The 19335-nt window shown below is 56.6% G+C and overlaps 1 protein-coding gene across 5 annotated transcripts in view; it reads left to right on the forward strand.

The window, feature by feature from the left end:
* Positions 1 to 16227, forward strand: part of NUP214 (nucleoporin 214) — an 81213-nt gene extending 64986 nt beyond the window's left edge. For all 5 annotated transcript variants that reach the window (XM_080670888.1, XM_080670891.1, XM_080670889.1 and 2 more), the window contains 6 exons: positions 1100 to 1256; positions 7658 to 7810; positions 13851 to 14022; positions 14667 to 14806; positions 15544 to 15568; positions 15976 to 16227. In XM_080670888.1, the coding sequence (XP_080527014.1) occupies positions 1100 to 1256; positions 7658 to 7810; positions 13851 to 14022; positions 14667 to 14806; positions 15544 to 15568; positions 15976 to 16009 (681 nt within the window). In that variant the 3' untranslated portion in view covers positions 16010 to 16227. The remainder of the gene's footprint in view (positions 1 to 1099; positions 1257 to 7657; positions 7811 to 13850; positions 14023 to 14666; positions 14807 to 15543; positions 15569 to 15975) is intronic.
* Positions 16228 to 19335: the final 3108 nt, after the last annotated feature.

Here is a 19335-nt window from a genome sequence, read left to right on the forward strand (position 1 = left end):
TTTTCACAGGAAGGGAGAGGGACAGAGAGTCAGAAACATCAATGAGAGAGAAACATCGACCAGCTGCCTTCTGCACACCCCCCACTGGGGATGTGCCCGCAACCAAGGTACATGCCCTTGACCGGAATCGAACCTGGGACCCTTCAGTCCGCAGGCCGACGCTCTGTCCACTGAGCCAAACCGGTTTCGGCTTAGCTCTACTATTAATGGTCCCTCAGATCTGGCACTGGTCCTTCTAGAACCAATTTCCAGACAGAAATGAAGCGTGGTGCCTGACACAGCTTTGAGTCCGCGCAACCTAAGTTAGCAGTGTCCTCGCGTGCAGGATCTGCGCACTTGGACGGAATTCAGCTGTGGTCGTCATTTCAACAATGGAGCTAATTTGAGCCTGTCTCTGCAGGCCTGGGGAAGTCATTATGAAATGCAAGTGCTCGTACTGGGAGAAAAGGCAGCACAGTCACTGAGCAGCAGTTGCTGACGCGTTCCGCCAAACACGAGAGGAATCGGAGTAAGAGGTGCCCAGGATAGCCTAGGAACGTTTCTACGCCTTTTCACGTGGAGGAACGCTTGAGGGGTGGCGTTCCTGCCTCTGGCATCGTGTCAGCAGAGACCTTTAAAGTTCCCACCAGCCCGGCCGGCGTGGCTCAGTGGTTAAGTGTCGACCTACGAACCAAGAGGTTCCAGTTTGATTCCCGGTCAGGGCACAGGGCACAGGCACATGCCCAGGTTGTGGGCCTGCAGGAGGCAGCCGATCGGTGATTCTCGGATCATTGATGTTTTTGTCTCTCTCTCCCTCTTCCTTCCTCTCTCTGAAATCAACCAGTAAATACATGTGTATACATATAAAGTTCCCACCCAGCATAAGTCATGTTTTCAGGGGCCCGCGAGTGTGGGCTAGCTGAGCACTTGGATGTGCAGGAAGGCCCTGTGCCAGAGCCGAGCCCAGCTTCTCTGTGGTGGCGAGAGCATCCGCACCAGAACTAATCAGACCTCTGCTGCTTTTCCGTTCGTGCCGGCTGTGCGCGCCTCCTGTCCGCGGACGTGGCCTGCCGCTCAGTGACCTCTCACCCTGCTGCTTCCTGCCCCTTTTATTTTTCAGCCGTCACCGTCCTCCAGTGGCAGCGTGTTTGGGTCTGGCAGCGCTGGAAGAGGGGGAGGTTTCTTCAGTGGCCTTGGAGGGAAACCCAGCCAGGACGCAGCCAACAAAAACCCATTCAGCTCGGCCAGCGGGGGCTTCGGATCCACAGCCACCCCAAGTAAGTGGAGAAAGTTCTCCCAACCCCTCCATCCCGAATGCCACTGCCATCCTCATGGTTATCAACGCTTCGCTGACAAGTATAGGACAGAAAGGCCTAGAAGGACCGTTTAAAATACCTACCCCCCCCCCATCGCTTCTCGGCCTTTTGCCTAAGATCAAGTGTAAAATATCTACCCCAAGGCAGTGTGATCTGTTGGATTTTGGTTTTTATTTTTAGTTTCTTAATGACATGTCCTATATAAGCATGGAAAGACATTAGAGCTGCAGGGAGAGGGTTGAAATGAATTAGATTGAAATGACTTGGGATGGATGCGGGCAGACAGGCCTCAGTGCGAGCGGCCGAGCACGCTGGGGGCGGGGCACGTCTGGGTCTTCATTTGTGTCCCACTCTGAATTGACTCTAAATCCAGCTGCTGTCAGAAGTGTCGCCTGACAGTGGAGCCTTCGTTACTTCTTGGTCTTATTTCAAGTGAAGCCGCATCTCTCTGCTGGCACTTTCTTCTCCAGCTCATTGCTAAAGCACTTTATTGATCTGTCTCTTCATGGTTGGAAATGAAAGAAATGTATTTGTTTAAATCTTTAAATATATGTATATATCCTGCTGCTGATGGGGCTGAGGGGAGGTTGGGACCCTGTCCTCTTAGTCTTAGCTTCGCTCATGCAATATGCTACACAGAAGGCTCCTCTGTGAACCGAGAGCGCATGCCCCACGGACAGAACAGATCCTTCCTCCGTGCTATCAGCTCCTGAAGCTAAAACAAAACTCCCGAGTTCCCTGGACTCCCAGGTCTGTTATTTTGAGGTCACTGTCCGACTGGGAGTATAAAAAGAGAGATCATGGACAAGAGACACGTGCCTCTTCATCTGTAACATTATGTCATTGGAGGTTTGGTTCTGCAGCCTGCAGTCTGCCAGGAAGAACGTAGAATCCTAGGATGAAGGGCTTTTAGAAATCGAGTCTAGTAGTTTTCAAAAACTGACTTTGCAGATGAACTCGTACGCAGAATCCTGACTTACAAGAGAGATGAAACTAGCTTGCTCAGAAGCGGGGGTCGGAACCGGAGCCACACCTGGCTGTTTCCCCCCTTCCCCAGCTGTCGGCAGAGCTCAGGGCTCCCTGCAGACTGAAAGCACAGTCCCTGCACGGCTCTCTCCCTTTCCCAATCAGAACAGGCTCAGAGTGGTTCAGTGCTTTCTTTGTTTTTTAAATATATTTCCATTGATTTCAGAGAGGAAGGGAGAGGGAGACAGAAATATCACTGATGAGAGAGAATCATCGATCGGCCGCTTCCTGCACACTCCCCACTGGGGATCAAGCCCTCAGCCCGGGCCTGTGCCCTGACCAGGAATTGAACCGTGACCTCCTGGTTCATAGGTCGACACTCAACCCCTGAGCCACACTTGCCAGTTTATTTTGTCACAAAGCCAGGAAGTGGCAGGTCTGGACTTCAGCTACATCTTACACAACGTGCCAAACAGCCTCTGGCACAGAACAGGCGCTTGGTAACATGCTGGTTAGAAATGTGGGTTTACCCCCGGTAGGTTATCCCCTGCGAGATTGTGTTACTAGCCTATTTTGTTAAAATGTAGGCGGGGCGGATCCTTGTAAAAATCCCTTTCCTTCTGGCTGATTCCTCTCTCAGTGCCACAGCTCTTACCTGTCAAAGGATTGCCTTCTCCCTGGGGGCTGGGCCGGCTCAGGAGAGCCCGCTGGGCAACCTCTCCCCGGCCCCACGCTCAGCGACAGCAGGCGTGTTTGTTTACAGCGCACACTGGATGGTGGCTCCCCCAGCCTGTTGTTCACTGGCACGCCGTGTTTCTAATTCTGTAATTCTGGTTTAAAATAAGCGCATCTATTCTTGGTCCCAGACACCTGCTGGTCTTCATCTCCTGAGCGTGGGCAGTTGTCCCCAGCAGTTGATTTGTATGCCTCGGGGAAACTGAAGTGCCTCTGAAAGGGTACAGGAACGACTTAACCTTTTTTTTGTTTGTTTTAAAAACTAAGTGTGGGACGTGATGGTGATGGAGACAGGAGCCTCTGTCGCCTACAGGACAAGAGGCCCCAGAACTAAGAAAGCTGCCGCAGATCGCCTGGGCGGCCTCTCTCCTTGGGTGACTGCCACACTGGACACTGCTGAGCACCACTTCTTCCCTGAGCTGTGGACGGCAGTCCGGCTTCTCCTGCCTCTCAAACAGCCCTTTCCCTTCCCTCCGGTCTCTGTCACTGCGGGGTGTGGTCCCCATCGGCCTGGGTATTACAGCAGTCTCCAAACTCCCCTGCTTCCAGTCTCCCCCGCTGGGGTCTGGAAAGCCTCACCAGAGACGGTGGCTTAAGATTCTGCTTTTATTTTGCCACTATCCCTCCTCAAACCCTTGGGCAGATCCCACTGACGATAGCATAAAACCTTAGGCTGAACTTCAGGCTCCTTGAGCTGGCTCCAACGTGCTTTGCTTTTTTCTTAAAATTTTTTTTAATTGATTTTTTTTTTTTGAGAGAGTGATTTGTTGTTCCACTTAATCATGCATTCATTGGTTGCTTCTTGTGTGTGCCCTGACGGGGGATCAAACCCATAGCCTTGGCATATCAGGATGATGCTCTAATTAACTGAGCTATCCGGCCAGAGCCCCAACATACTTTTCTGACTTTGATTCAGTTCCCCCAACACATCCTCTCTGCTACTCCCTCCACGCACCTGAACCTGCCCATCCTTTAAGGGTGAATGTAAGTCTCTTTCTGTGGGCAGCGTGGCCTCAGGGTCACAGGGGCCCGCAGTGACTCCCTGTCGGAATCCTGGGGCCCTCGTGTTCTGTTCCTTGACGAGACGTGGAGCAGAAGGGAAGTGACCTTTATTGATCACCTCCTGTGTCTCTGGTCTGATCACTTCTTACAACAGTACTCCTAGATGCGGCCGCCCCATTTTGGATGCGGACTTAGGGAGGTCACAGTGGCATGGCCAGAGTTCAGTCTAGATGTGTTTCCAGGGCTCTCCTCCATCACGTTCCTCCTGGGACCTTGCTGGCCTGGCAGTGTGACGTCAGCCCTCCCGGGTGTGCTCGTTGCTCCTGGCATTACACATTCCCTTTGCAGACACGTTATCTGAGCACACATCGAGCTTCCGGCAGTTCCCTCTGTGACACTGAGGCTCAGCCCTCAGGAGAGACTGGAACTACGCGCTGACTGAGAAGGACAGCTGTGAGCACCGCATGCAGAGGCCCGCGCGCTGTACAGGTTTCTTCCTGTGTTCCCCAGCCACAGTTCCAAGGCACGCTGAACCCCTGGGGTCGTTTCCGTCCACACCACAGCGGCTTGTTGCCTGGAAGGACCTGCTGCCTCCCGAGTATGTCTGAGGACATGGATGGCGCCGTCCTCGGCACCTTCCTTTCTGTCCGGGGCCTGGGAGGCTCCCGTGAGGATGAAGAAGCCAGCGGATGAGAATCTGTTGGGCTCACAAGGCTCCCTGCACAACTGTCTCTTAAGAAAACGCCCTGAAAAGTGTCCTGGGCGGGTGCTGCTTCAGTCCCTTTCTCATCTCAGTGTGGGTTGTCCTCGTGAGGGCCTGGAGCCCTGCCGAGTGGACGAGACCGCCGTGCGGTGATATTTACTTGGTGATGTTAGGTGATGCTAGTATTTTTGCCAAATCAAAGACCAGTGAGGATGGGTGTGCCCGCAGCGGGGGGCGGGGCTCAGAGCAGACGCCCGCTTCACCTGCACTGCCTTGCCCTCGCCTGCTCCTCCCCTCCGGCTGGCCGTCCAGTGGCTCCACGGAGACCAGTTTTCTTCTTACTGGCTAGCTTCCTCGCAGGAATCTTAGAGTGAAACACTGTCCAACAACCAAGAGAGCCTCTACCACATTTTCAATAACTAGAGACTCTAATTTGGGAGCCATAGGAGACAGCGGAGAGACACGCAGACCACAGAAGCAGTAGCAGACGGGGGTGCCGCCACGTTGTTTCAGAGCAGCTTAAAGAGCTTCCCCACGCTGGGCTCCTTTTGAGGCTGCAAATGGCAGCTGCTACACCGTGCGCGGTCGCGTTCTCGTTACCTTCGCCAAATGGGAGGGTTTCACGTTCCGCAGCTGGCCTGTTCCGTCTCGTTGTATTGGCCACGACTGGGTGTGGCAGGGGGAAGAGTTAGAGGCGGGAAGTGGTATTTCCTGAGGACCTCGCACGGGCCGGACAAGGTGCCCTACGCACACCACCTCTAACTCCACCGCAGCTCTGTGTGTTCACAGCTGCTGTCCCCGTTTTCTGTGTGCGGGACGGGGGCTCAGGAAAATTCAGTCCTTGCCCAGCATCATAGCTCTGAGGTACTCTAAGCCAGATGGGAATGCAGAACGCGTGCCTGTTCCATTATAATGTGCTAGGAACAACTTACAGACAAAGGACTCCTGAGGAGACGGAGGGATAAAGAAGCCCAAACACAGCTGAATGCTCTGGCCTCTCGGGACTTTGTCTCCCAACATTGTCCCAGTGAAGTCATTTCACCTCTATTTTGAGTTGCTCTAGGGGAGATCCAGCCCCTAACCTTGCATGTGTATTTGTTTGCTGTTTGACATTTTGCATCGTTAGCACGAAGGCGGAAAATGGCAGTCCCCTGTTCTTGAAACGCTAACTTAGGGGAAAGACTGAGACGCCCGTTTCCGTCTCCAGTGTCAAATGGACTACCACTGAAGGGGTCAAAGGTGACCTCCCCTTAGCTCACCGCGGGAAGGGTCAGACTGTGCGAGGGGCCGTCCGCAGGGATAAATAACCCTTATACCCCACGCCAGGGTCAGCCACTCCCACTGTCCGGGCCCAGCTCTCAAACTGTCCCTGCCGTTTCAGAGAGCCAGGGACCACATGGTCTGAGGCGGTTATTGGTGCCTGGAAATTTGAGGTGGCCATGACCCTGAGGTAAGGCTGCTCACTTCCTTACACTTGAAGCATTAACGGTCGCATCTCACACGGTGGGATCGACAGCAGAGCGGGATGGGGCCTTGGATTGACAGGTTAGTGGTGGACGGCCCCTTTAGGCAGCTGACGTTGAGTTGAGTGACTCCCCTCCACCCCCTCCCTTCCATCACCTTCACTGAGCACCTGACAGGGAAGCCTGGCGGCGTGCAGCCGTTTGTACTTCTCACGTGGCGGCATGGACTCGGCTCTCCTTTACCCGCCCAGAGCTTGTCATTGCAGCCTATTTATGCCTCTGCCTTTGGGCATCGACCCCATTTCAGGATAGCTTCTCCTTCTGCGGATACAAACTCATTTTATTTTATTTTTTACTGGAGGCCCGGTGCACAAATTTGTGCACGGGTGGGGTCCGGCCATCCCGTCCCCTGGGGGCCATTCGGGGCCTGGCTGGTGGCGGGGAGGGCACACGAGAGGTGGGCCAGCGGTGGGGGCAGCGGGGGGGGGCGCGGGAGGTTGGGGGATGCCGATCGACCCCATCCAGCTGGTTGGCCACCACAGTGTGTCATAGTGACCGGTCATTGCGCCATTCCGGTCGCTTGGCTTTTATATATATAGATTTTTTTTAATCCTCACCCGAGGGTATTTTTCCCATTGATCGAGAAAAACACATCGATTGGTTGCCTCCTGCACGAGTTCCAACCAGGGACCAGGCAGGGGAGGAGCCTATAACCGAGGTGCATGCCCTTGACTGGAATAGAACCCAGGACCCTTTGGTCTGCAGGTCAATGCTCTGTTCACTGAGCCAAACCGGCTAGGGCACAAACTCATTTTAATGAACACCCGTCTATACGTGCTGGGGAATAGAAGAAATACTGCTCACCCATCTTGGTTTTAGTAGTTAGTCCCTTTCATTGTTGGAGCAGACTCGATGTGTGTTTGAAGGAGTGACCCACTAGATATGCATCTGGAGCTTAGCTGAACTTCTGAAAAAGAGGAAATCAGACTGGAAGTCTGCGGGCCTCTTTTCCGGTCTCCGAACATCCCTGGCTCCCGTCAGATCAGAGGTCGGAGCCCCGGGGGTTTTGTTTGTCCGCCGTTCTCTGGGCAGACTGGGCAGCAGCCAGCATGCCAGACTTGACTGTAAAAGCTGCCTGGAGCCATGTGCTTGGTTTGGATTTGCTCAGTGGCATTCTGGCGTGAGAACGCACTGTTGGTCCCCGTGGGCAGACGGGCCAGGACCTGCGGGAGCGCAGATGAGTGTCTGGGCCGGAGAACTGCATCGGGAAATCCTGAGCCGGGACACCGTGGAATTAAATCTGGCTTCAGGACCCATGCAAATCGGAGAAGGCGTCCATTGCTCTTCAGCTCAGCTCCCTGAATCATCGCTCCCGGTCACTTCCTCCCTTCTCCCAAAACACCCAGCTGAGGTTCCTGCCGTCTCTGTTGAGAAGTAATTGAGGACGTTCTCCTCCATCTGACCTCCCTCACATGTGTCTCTCATTTCTTCAGACACCTCTAGCCTATTCGGAAACAGTGGGGCCAAGACGTTCGGTGGCTTTGCCAGCTCGTCGTTCGGAGAGCAGAAACCTGCTGGCACCTTCAGCGCTGGAGGAGGAAGCGTGGCGTCCCAAGGCTTCGGGTTCTCCTCTCCGAATAAGACAGGTACCGCGGTCCTGCCCGCGGAGGCGGAGTGGCACGAGCTCAGATGCATAGATGCAGGCAGGAGGGAGCTCTCTCTAGAGTGGTTCCCGAGGGAGTAGGATGGGAGCATGGATGAAGTGACTCCCACTTTATTTTTATTTTCACTGAGCATCACTGTGTTCCTCACACTGTCCTAGGTCTCCTGAGAAATGTTAAAAAGCACAGAATGCATATTATCTAACCCTTAAGAGAACTTAGTCTTCCTAGGGAAGAAAACGTAAACATGTAGCAAGTGCAGGATGACCAGAGTAAGGGGACATAGAAGAAAGCGATCACTAAAACGTAAACATGAAAGTGTCCCGAGTCGCGCATTTGCTCGGAGCCTGTTGCCTGTCGCAGGCCGAACAGACTATGTAACTTCTGTCTGTATCATTTTGCCTTCTTTCCCAAGTCACTTTTTTTTTGTTTTTAATTGAGTATAATAAACAAATACATTAGATACACTAGTACAGTACATGTACATATATAACTTCAAATATTCACATATCATAAGTTAATTTTCACAGTTGGAAAATACCCATGTAATCGAGAATGAAGAACATTGCTAGCACTACTTCTTACCCCAGCATTACTTTTACAGTGTACTTTTGTGAATGGTGACTTTGTATAATCATGCATTACATCTAGAAGTCAAATTTTTAAAGACCATTGTATATTTAGACACAAAAACATACTTCGTTTCTGTCAGCTGCCTCCTCTGTCCTCTTTCTGTCTCTGGGATCTGCATGGGTCTGCCTTCCTGCCCCTGTTGCATGGACAGTTGTGTGAAAGGATCTGTTTTAAGGCACAAAGCAGAGGAGGGATGTTTGCTGAGAAAGTGGTTCCTTCAAGCAGACTCCCAGGGGTGAGCGGCAAGACACTCCCTTGCTCGGATGTGTGGGAGACTGAAATTCCGCTAGTGCCAGGGGAAGGTCCCACCTGGGGACCAGATGTGTAGGTGGCTCAGGATCCCACCTGGGGAGCAGATGTGTAGGTGGCTCAGGATCCCCTGGGGACCAGATGTGTAGGTGGCTCAGGATCCCACCAGGGGACCGGATGTGTAGGTGGCTCAGGATCCCACCTGGGGACCGGATGTGTAGGTGGCTCAGGATCCCACCTGGGGACCGGATGTGTAGGTGGCTCAGGATCCCACCTGGGGACCGGATGTGTAGGTGGCTCAGGATCCCACCTGGGGACCGGATGTGTAGGTGGCTCAGGATCCCCTGGGGACCGGATGTGTAGGTGGCTCAGGATCCCACCTGGGGACCAGATGCGTAGGTGGCTCAGGATCCCACCTGGGGACCGGATGTGTAGGTGGCTCAGGATCCCACCTGGGGAGCAGATGTGTAGGTGGCTCAGGATCCCACCAGGGGAGCAGATGTGTAGGTGGCTCAGGATCCCACCAGGGGAGCAGATGTGTAGGTGGCTCAGGATCCCACCAGGGGAGCAGATGTGTAGGTGGCTCAGGATCCCACCTGGGGACCGGATGCGTAGGTGGCTCAGGATCCCACCTGGGGACCGGATGTGTAGGTGGCTCAGGATCCCACCTGGGGACCGGATGTGTAGGTGGCTCAGGATCCCACCAGGGGAGCAGATGTGTAGGTGGCTCAGGATCCCACCAGGGGAGCAGATGTGTAGGTGGCTCAGGATCCCACCAGGGGAGCAGATGCGTAGGTGGCTCAGGATCCCACCTGGGGACCGGATGCGTAGGTGGCTCAGGATCCCACCTGGGGACCGGATGTGTAGGTGGCTCAGGATCCCACCTGGGGACCGGATGCGTAGGTGGCTCAGGATCCCACCTGGGGACCGGATGCGTAGGTGGCTCAGGATCCCACCTGGGGACCGGATGCGTAGGTGGCTCAGGATCCCACCTGGGGACCGGATGTGTAGGTGGCTCAGGATCCCACCTGGGGACCGGATGCGTAGGTGGCTCAGGATCCCACCTGGGGACCGGATGCGTAGGTGGCTCAGGATCCCACCTGGGGACCGGATGCGTAGGTGGCTCAGGATCCCACCTGAGGACCGGATGCGTAGGTGTCTCAGGATCCCACCTGGGGACCGGATGCGTAGGTGTCTCAGGATCCCACCTGGGGACCGGATGTGTAGGTGGCTCAGGATCCCACCTGGGGACCGGATGCGTAGGTGGCTCAGGATCCCGCCTGGGGACCGGATGCGTAGGTGGCTCAGGATCCCACCAGGGGAGCAGATGTGTAGGTGGCTCAGGATCCCCTGGGGAGCAGATGCGTAGGTGGCTCAGGATCCCACCAGGGGAGCAGATGCGTAGGTGGCTCAGGATCCCACCTGGGGACCGGATGCGTAGGTGGCTCAGGATCCCACCTGGGGACCGGATGCGTAGGTGGCTCAGGATCCCACCTGGGGACCGGATGCGTAGGTGGCTCAGGATCCCACCTGGGGACCGGATGCGTAGGTGGCTCAGGATCCCACCTGGGGACCGGATGCGTAGGTGGCTCAGGATCCCACCTGGGGACCGGATGTGTAGGTGGCTCAGGATCCCACCTGGGGACCGGATGTGTAGGTGGCTCAGGATCCCACCTGAGGACCGGATGCGTAGGTGGCTCAGGATCCCACCTGGGGACCGGATGTGTAGGTGGCTCAGGATCCCACCTGAGGACCGGATGCGTAGGTGGCTCAGGATCCCACCTGGGGACCGGATGCGTAGGTGTCTCAGGATCCCACCTGGGGACCGGATGTGTAGGTGGCTCAGGATCCCACCTGGGGACCGGATGCGTAGGTGGCTCAGGATCCCACCTGGGGACCGGATGTGTAGGTGGCTCAGGATCCCACCTGGGGACCGGATGTGTAGGTGGCTCAGGATCCCACCTGAGGACCGGATGTGTAGGTGGCTCAGGATCCCACCTGGGGAGCAGATGTGTAGGTGGCTCAGGATCCCACCTGGGGAGCAGATGTGTAGGTGGCTCTGACACAGGACCGCCCCCATTAGCATCTGGAATCCGCCGCTTGGAGCACAGTTGCTGTGGTTCCCAAATGCACTGCGCACCTTTGCTCAGGCCTGTGGCCGGCAGGTTTGCCTCTGGTGGCCAGTTTTGGGTGCTCTTTTCCTAGATTTTGAAGTGGACGAGAAATGGGCATTGCCGCTCTCTTTTGCCCCAACCTTCGCGGCAGTGAATTATTTTATTTTATTTTTAATATATTTTATTGATTTTTTTTACAAAGAGGAAGGGAGAGGGATAGAGAGTTAGAAACATCGATCAGCTGCCTCCTGCACACCTCCTACTGGGGATGTGCCCACAACCAAGACACATGCCCTTGACCAGAATCGAACCTGGGACCTCTCAGTCCCCAGGCCGACGCTCTATCCACTGAGCCAAACCGGTTAGGGCCAGTGAATGATTTTAAAATGAAAGGGCTACAAACTCGTTCCTCGTTAACCAGGCAAACACTATTTGACTACGATATTTTAGTTCATTAATTAGCAAGACTATTTTCAAGGAACCAGATAATGTTTTCTTTGGTGTGTTTTCTTATATATTGTGCCTTATCCTGGGATCAGGTTGTTGATTAGAAAATCTGATGCTTTTAATTTTTCAATCTTAAAGGAAATGTACCTCCCTTTCATAATATTTTTTCTACTTGATTTTTTGCCCCATGAAACCACCTAGTTCGAGGACTGGAACAGAGAAAGCCACCTGGCAAATACCTGAGATGAATGAGCGAGTGCCCAGGAGGGGAAAGTGCGGTGGGGAAAGCCTGCTCTCCTGCTTCGGGACGCCGGGAGCTCGCGTCCATTTCAGGGAGCTGCTTCTGTAGGAGCGGTGCCTCCGAGCATCAGCAAGGCTGCTTTCTGCCAAGGAGCCAGCCTTCCTCTCTAAGAGGGACTTGATGCTGGTTCGGAGGCATCTCTGAAAAATTCCAAAAGTGCCCATCCTCCTGAAGGCTGAAAATGACCGGCTGCCCGGGTCCATGGGGCTCACCCCGCTGCTCCCCTGCCAGGTTGCTGGGATAGTGGCAGTGAGGGAGGGGGCTCACGTACTGGTTAGATGCTAGGTGATCTTGGAGTCACTCAGCCTTGTTCTAGTCCCAGCTGCACCATTTACCTGCCGGCTGGACTCAGACGCAGGACATATCTTCACAGCCTGTTTGCTCACCTGGGGAGTAGGATTCCAGGGTTTGGGGGTGGATTAAAGCAGACTGTCTACATCAGCTGGCACGTGAAGGGCCCTCAGTACACCAGATAGTTCAGTGTCCTTGATGACTAGCACATGTCTGTTTCTTCGGGGGAAGAAAATCGTGAAAATAAGGCAACCAATAAAATCAAACCCCGCGAGTCAATCTTCAGAAATAAGACCAGAAAGACTCTTCTCTTCCTGTTTCCCTTAGCTGTGACCAGGCGTGGGGACGTTGGTGCGCTTGTGGGGGTGTGTGGTGTGTGTTTCCATCTCCTCCTCTCCCCCTGCAGTTCACTTTCTGTATCATTGTGACTTCTCATTTTTCACTCGCCTTCCACCAAGAAGCCGGCATAACGTGGAGTGCAAGGCACTAGCCCCAGCCCAGCAGGGTGTCTAGGAAGGGAGTGTAACTGGATCTGTGGTCAGTCCTAAATAATTCAGCGGCAGGGTTTTAGCGCTTTTTCTTTTCCAGTCCGTTATATTTGTAACCCGGCAGTGCCCATTAGCATAGCTTGGAATTTCACTCGAGGTTTTAAAATTCAGGATGTTAACCCAAACGTGAGCCTTAGCAAAACGTCTCTTCTCCGTGGTGCAGCCACTACCAATGGCCCACCAGCGAGTAACGGGTCGGAAAGAACAGCGAGCTAGACCTGCCGCTGGCCGGTCCTCCCGGTGCAGGAGCAGCGGCTTGTGGTGGGTTAAGGCCAGGCTGGCCCTCTCGGTAGATGTGCTGTGGGCTTCACTTTCTGAAAGAGGCGGGAAGCAGCCCCGCTCCCCGCAGGCTAGCCGCGCCTTGCTTGAGCTTCGGCCACCATCATTCCCTTCCCCTTAGGGCACAGTTTTTGTACTGTTTTGTTCATTTCATTCAACAGACTCTCACCGAGGGTCTCTGGATAGCCAAGAAGGATTTCAGCAGTGTCCCGGGGTTTGGGGACCCTGCTGGGGCAGAAAGGACAGTCAGGAAGGACAGTCCTCTTCCCGCTGCTGGGCATCTCGGCCCGTCCAGCGGCTCTGGCACGCCTGACCGCCAGCCTGCGTTCCGAGCAGCGGACCGGGACCTGCGAAGGGAGCCGTGCGCGGACGCTCGCTCTGCTGGGCTGGCCGGCCGCGGGAGCACAGCTGGGCACTGGGAGCACAGCTGGGCGGCAGCCCGCCTCCCAGGAAGAAGTGCGGGTGCTGCTCTGTGGAGGAGTCCCTGACCGCAGGGAGGAAGCATTTAAAAAACTCTTCTGGGCACACAGAGAGAGAGACAGTGGTGAGAGGCGGGAGAGCCATTAGCTGTAAATAAATAAAAAGGCCTGGCTGAGCGCCCGCGCCGAGCCACTCACCTCGGCTGTCTGTCGCCCATTCCTTCCCTGAGGCTGTGCCTCGCCTGCGGTGCTGAGTAATGACCTGTCTGTCATCTCCGACCGCGGGGCAGGCATCGGGGTTGTTGAGAATGGCTTTCCCGTGAGGAGTCTCACAGTGCAGCCAGGCGGGAAGGGCCCGGAAATGCACCAAGTTGGTTCCGGGTGGCGATCTGATTTGACAAGACTTGGAGCTGACAGGCCCAGCTTACCTCTGGGAGGGGCCGGGGCGCTCAAGACAAATGTGGGGTCTGCGGGGTTCTTAGAATTCCGGGGAGCTGTCCCGCGTGGACCCCACACCTCTGCTCGAGCTGGAGGGAGGTGGCTTGGTGGCTGGGTTCGCTTTGGGTTTAATGGGTATTTTGCTGCTAGGAGGGGTGTTGCCCTTTGCTGGAGTTCTTCGTGTTTGGATTCTAATGTATTTTCCCTTTTTCTTCCTCTTTTGCTTTGGTTTCTCACTGCTCATTGTCTTCTCTTCCTGTCTCCTTCTTCCTCCCTGTTCTGTTTGTTTGCCTCTGTTTTGCTCAGGTGGCTTCGGTGCTGCTCCAGTGTTTGGCAGCCCTCCTACTTTTGGGGGATCCCCTGGGTTTGGAGGGGTGCCAGCATTCGGTTCAGCCCCAGCCTTTACAAGCCCTCTGGGCTCGACGGGAGGCAAAGTGTTCGGAGAGGGTACTGCGGCTGCCAGCGCAGGAGGATTCGGGTAAGCCCCCAGGGAGGGGACCCAGGGACCCCACAAGCTCAGGCCGAGCCACTGTGCGGAGCAGGGCTAACGGGGGCCGGCTGAAGGTTTCCAGGGTGACATCCCCGAGGAGCCATTGCCGTCCCCTCTGTGCGGGCCCTGGTCTCTGGCCCCACAGACATCGGAAGAGCTGCTGTTTGAGAGAGGCCCTCTCCGTGGCGGGAGTGGCAGCAAGGACAGGGCCACGCTGCTCGTGCGTGTAGGTGACACCTCACCCCGGCGTGCGAAGTAGACAGGGTCAAGGTCAGGGTCCAGGGAGCAGGCAAATAAAGGGCAGGGGGTGTCGATAAATGAGGAATGCTGAAATGGTGGAATAAAATTGAAGAATTGTTGAAGACAGAAAGAGCAGAAAACGTAGACTGCTTCATTTCCACGTGACCTGCAGTGTCCAGACAGTGGCACAGGACACGCTGGACACGCTGGCTTGCGTCTCGTGGGCCTGTCGCTGTTCCCCAAGGCAGAGGTGGTTGCTCTGGGCTCTGGCTGCTGGCGCCAACCAGGCACGCGCCCTTGATCCGTGTGTCATGCAGCCTGAGACCACGAGGCTGCGTGAGGCTCGGCCACAGGGGCAGCCGGCGCTAATGGTCGGTTCCTCCCTGGCCCAGGTTTGGCAGCAGCAGCAGCACCACATCCTTTGGCACCCTCGCTGGTCAGAACGCGCCCACCTTCGGGTCGCTGTCCCAGCAGACTTCGGGCTTCGGGACCCAGAGCGGGGGCTTCTCCGGCTTCGGATCGGGCACAGGAGGTAGGCCGACAGCAGATACCCCTCGCCAAAGAGAGGAGTGGTTTGCCCAGCTTTCGGCGCAGCGTTGTAAAAGCTGAAAGTGCTTGAAGGGCAGGATGTGGGGGGGTTTGGTTTTCAGAACGTGTTTTCTAGGTTTAAAGTAGTCTTGTAACATTGTGCCATTTTTTACCGCATATTTCTCAAGATTTGAGAACGCAAGACAATAATCATCTCACTAGATATTGGTTCAATAATCCAAGCCAGCAAACACAAAACAAGGTGTAGAGACCTCCCGAAACGCCTTTTGTTCGTGAGCGCCTGCTGCTGCAGGAGAGGAGCGCCATGCTCCGCTCCTGTCTGTCCCTCACTGCGGCTCAGACGCCGGCGTCCTTACTGTTGTGCAGACGAAGACACAGAACTCCGGGGCCATTTGCCCGCAGCGAGCAGCAGAGCCAGGCCCAAACCCCGGTCCTGCTTCTCCGGCCGCACGGAGAGGAAGCAAGGGGGTGGGAACGGAGAGAAAGCACGCTTTCCTAACGAAATGGGCCTGTGTGTCACGGTGGGGCTACGTGAGGGGGCCCGACCAGAGACCCTCTGCCCACCCGGGTGGGGAGGAGGGAGGAGCCCTAGGGAAACGAGCCAGCCCACCTTCCTGCAGCAGGCGTTCCGTGGGGATGAAGCGAGGGGGTCTGGCCGAGGGTCCACCTTTGTCCTTCAAGTGTATATGGGTTTTAACTCCACCCTTTCCATCTTTCCAGGGTTCAGCTTTGGATCGTCGAACTCGTAAGTATCTCCGGTTTCGAATCATTAAATAGGATGGAAGGGTGTGGCCTGGGGAAATACTGGACCACCAATGTTGGCTGTGTGTGCGCACGCCTCCTGTTGAAAAGCTCATCCTGGAAGCATGGGCTCTGCAGCAGGTTTGGGCTTTTGTGAATCTGCCCATCTTGGCAGGGATGTGGCAGGAGGTGCCAGGTCGCACCTTGTCCAGGGCCATGTGCAGGAGGGGAGGGGGCTTCCGGTCAGCAGAGCCGGGAAGGCAGGGCTGGGTTCCAGGCCCGCTCGCCTTACTGTGTGACCATCGCTCTGCTTCTGTGGAGAACTGGAAGACAGTGAGAACTCGGGGCCCGGACTTGGCCCAGGCCATCGCGTGCCGGAAGCTGACCTGCCTCCCTGGCGCTTCCTTGCAGGTCTGTCCAGGGCTTTGGTGGCTGGAGAAGCTGAGTGGGCATCGGGCTCCTTTCGGTTCTGTGATCCGGATCGGCGTTCTCAGCTCCTCGTCACTGAGCAGCCGGAAGCCGCCCTTAAAGCGGACATTCTCGCTGGCACAGCCAGGCAGGCAGAAACGGAACTCGGCCGACGCGCTTGGTTGTTATTTCATGTGGCTTGTTCCCCCTCTGCTCCTGTTATTAAACTGTTCGGTTTGGTTGCATACAAAATGTAAGTGGGGGTTTTTGTTTTCGTTTTTTAAAATATATTTTTATTGATTTCAAAGAGGAAGGGAGAGGGAAAGATAGAAACATCAATGATGAGAGAATCATTGATCGGCTGCCTCCTGCCCGCCCCCCCACGGGGGATCCAGCCCACAACCTGGGCATGTGCCGTGACCTCCTGGATCCTAAGTTGACCCTCAACCACTGAGCCACGCCCACTGGTCTGTAAGTGGGTTTTTCAGGTCACAGCCAAGGACAGAGGTCTCCTGGTTACTGTGGCTCGGAGACACCGGTGCGCCTTCCCTTGGCCAGCGGGATGTCTTCGACGACAAGCACGGCTGTCAGCCAATCTCCCCGTCTGCTCAGACCCAGGGCTCCGCACAGGGAAGAGACTGACGGCCGCTGGTCACCTGCCCAGGCAATAACTCGTATCCTCTCTGTGTCCTTTTTGCTGGTGGGTATCCGGACCCTCGGTGCCAGCTTTCTGACGGGTGGCAGGGAAGAAGCTCGCTCGCGCAGGCGTCAGCGGAGTTTCGGAAGAGGTCGTAGCCCCTTAGAGGTTAGGTAGCCGGGAGGCAAACCTGGAACAGACCAGTGGCGCTGATGCCGGCGGCCGTCCTTGGAGCGGGCCCAGCTCATCTCCTTGGCCCTTAGCGCCATGCGTCCCACAGCTGATGTCTTCTGCTCCGGAGAAGAGGCAGGCGGGTGAGTGAGAAGACAGCCCTTATCTCCGTAAGTGACGGTGACATTGGTCCACACGCTGGCCCACAGTTAACCACAGTGCGGTGACCCTGCGCAGGCCCGGGGTCGAGAAGACGTGCTGCTTCCTGTCACAGCGGAGTGTCAGTGTCTGCAGCGCCTGGGCGGGTCTCAGGTCTGCACTGTTTCCTTTCTTAGGCGGCAATATTGCAGCGGCTGACAAGGGCCCCTCACAGCCCAAGTAGGGGTGGGGTTCCGTTATCTGTCCGCCCAGAGCATGGCCGCGCTTCAGCTGCGGTCGTTAGCAGGGTCGTTAGCAGGGTCGGTGTTTCATCTCAGGCGCTGGGAAACTAAAACGCTGAAGTGTTTCACTAACACTGTGCACGCGGGGGAAGGAGGGGCTCACCGAGACCCGGGAGCCGCAGCCTAGCTCTGGTCCCGCTCTGCCGTGCCGTGATCTGACCCCATGATGGCACTGGGCGCCGAGTGCAGGCTGCTCCACCGCAGAGGAGTGCGGTGCGCCCACGGCCCCAGGGGACGCAGCCACGAGTGCGGTCTGCCCGCCACCCCCACCCCCCACCCCCGTTCTCATGAGGCCCCGCAGCCACGGAGCAGGGGGCAGTGCCCGGGTCGCGCACAGCCAGGCACGGGCTGTTCCTGCACGTGGACCTCCCTGGTCTACACAGGAGCCGTCCTGAGACAGAGGGACTCGAGTTTGACGGGCAGCTCAGGATGAGGCCTCGCTGAAAGGGCGCCTGTGTCATCCTGTCGACGGACACGCAGACCGAGCCAGTCTCCGCCCATCTGTTCCCCCGGAGGCGCTTTTTTATAAATAGAAGCTGGTTCGGCCTAAACCCTTGACCTCAAATTCTCTGCCTTAATCCTCCATCGAGGTGGCATGTGGCAGCGCTCCACAGGCCGTTATCAGCTGTGCGCGGCCGATAACGCCCAGCACGCACCGTCGGCGGGGAATGCGGTGCTGGCGTGGGAGCCCTCTCCATTCCTTTTTGGGGTCGATTCCACTGGCAGGTGGCAGAGGTCATCTCCGAGCGCAGCCAGCGGGCAGCCCCTGACACCCAGCTTCCGGGGGTGGGCTGGGAGTGCGCTGTGGCTCCAGCCTGCCCTGGGAGAAGCCAGTGGGGCGGGAGCCTTTCCCGGGGGGAGGGGGGCCAGGGCTGGGGTGAGTGGGGGCTGGGCCCCAGTGAGGAGAAGGGACCACAGCTGCTCAGGAGGCTGCCCCACCCCAGCTCTCAGGGCCGCAGTCACAGTTGGCTCCGCTGTGTCCCTTGAGTAACTTGGGAAAGGCAGGAAGGAAGGGGGTGGTTTAATGAGCTGGTGGTCTTGCTCGGCTTTTCTAGATGTGAACGTTGTGTTCATAATCAGTGCCTCTGATGGCAGCAGTGACAGGCCAGGAACCGGGTTTCCCAGGCACAGGAAGAGCCACGTGACACATGGGCGTGGTCACGTCCCCTTCCTGCTGATGCACCTGAGGGCGGTCCCCTTGGCCCGGCCCGGCCGCCCGGTTGGCCTGCTGCACGCCTTCAGTTCTGCTTTCTGCGCCCTAGTTCTGCTCTGTGCGTCTGGCAGCCTCCAGAGGCGGTTCAGGTCAGGCTCTCTGGAAAGGGCGTGCAGCTGCCGCGGACCCTGCCCTCCGTGGCTCTGAGACCAGAACCAGGCCCTGGGCCTCCTGTGAGGGCTTTTCCTTCGGGTGAAATGGAGACTGGAACACGGCCCTGCGGGGTGAGGGTGAGGGTGAGGATGGGCAAGGTGAGCATCTGGCCCCACGTGTGTGGGTTCTCACAGGACCTTGCCCTGCATCCGGGGTAAACAGCCCTTGGGGGGCATCTTCCACCTGGTGGTGGGCCCCTTGTCCAACACAGAGCCCGGTGGTGAGGGGTCAGCCCTGGCCGAAGCGCTGACGCAGCAGCGCTCACGTCTGGGATTCTGATTCAGTGGCACTGGGTGGGGCCCTCGAAACTGTGTGTGTGACCAGCTTTGCAGATGGTCCGGAGCCACACTGTGAGGCCTTGACCACAGTCACTGTGACTCTGTCCCCCGTATCTGAGAGTCGGACGCCCAGGGACATAATTATTTTGCCACTAACCCAGGGAAGGACCTTCCTGAAACTGTAAGTGGGACACAGTTTCCCTTCAGCTGCTCTTCGGGCACCTGCTCAAGAACAGGTGAAGGCCCAGGTGGGCTGTCCCCTGCTGCCCTTCAGACAGCTCTGCAGGCCTCCTGGGAGGTGCCCCCCCGGTCAGCCTCGTCCTTTGGGACAGGACTGTGGGGGAGGAGTGACCCTGAGTCCGCCAGCCTGGCTCCCAGTCCTTTCTCCCGGCCCCCTCCCCCCCCCCCAGTTTCATCAGCTCGTGGGCTCCCGTCCACAGTTCCGCACGGACACCTGCCTGGTGCTGTCAG

This window comes from Plecotus auritus (assembly GCF_963455305.1).
Source record: "Plecotus auritus genome assembly, chromosome: 5".
In the NCBI taxonomy this organism is placed as follows: Eukaryota; Metazoa; Chordata; class Mammalia; order Chiroptera; family Vespertilionidae; genus Plecotus; species Plecotus auritus.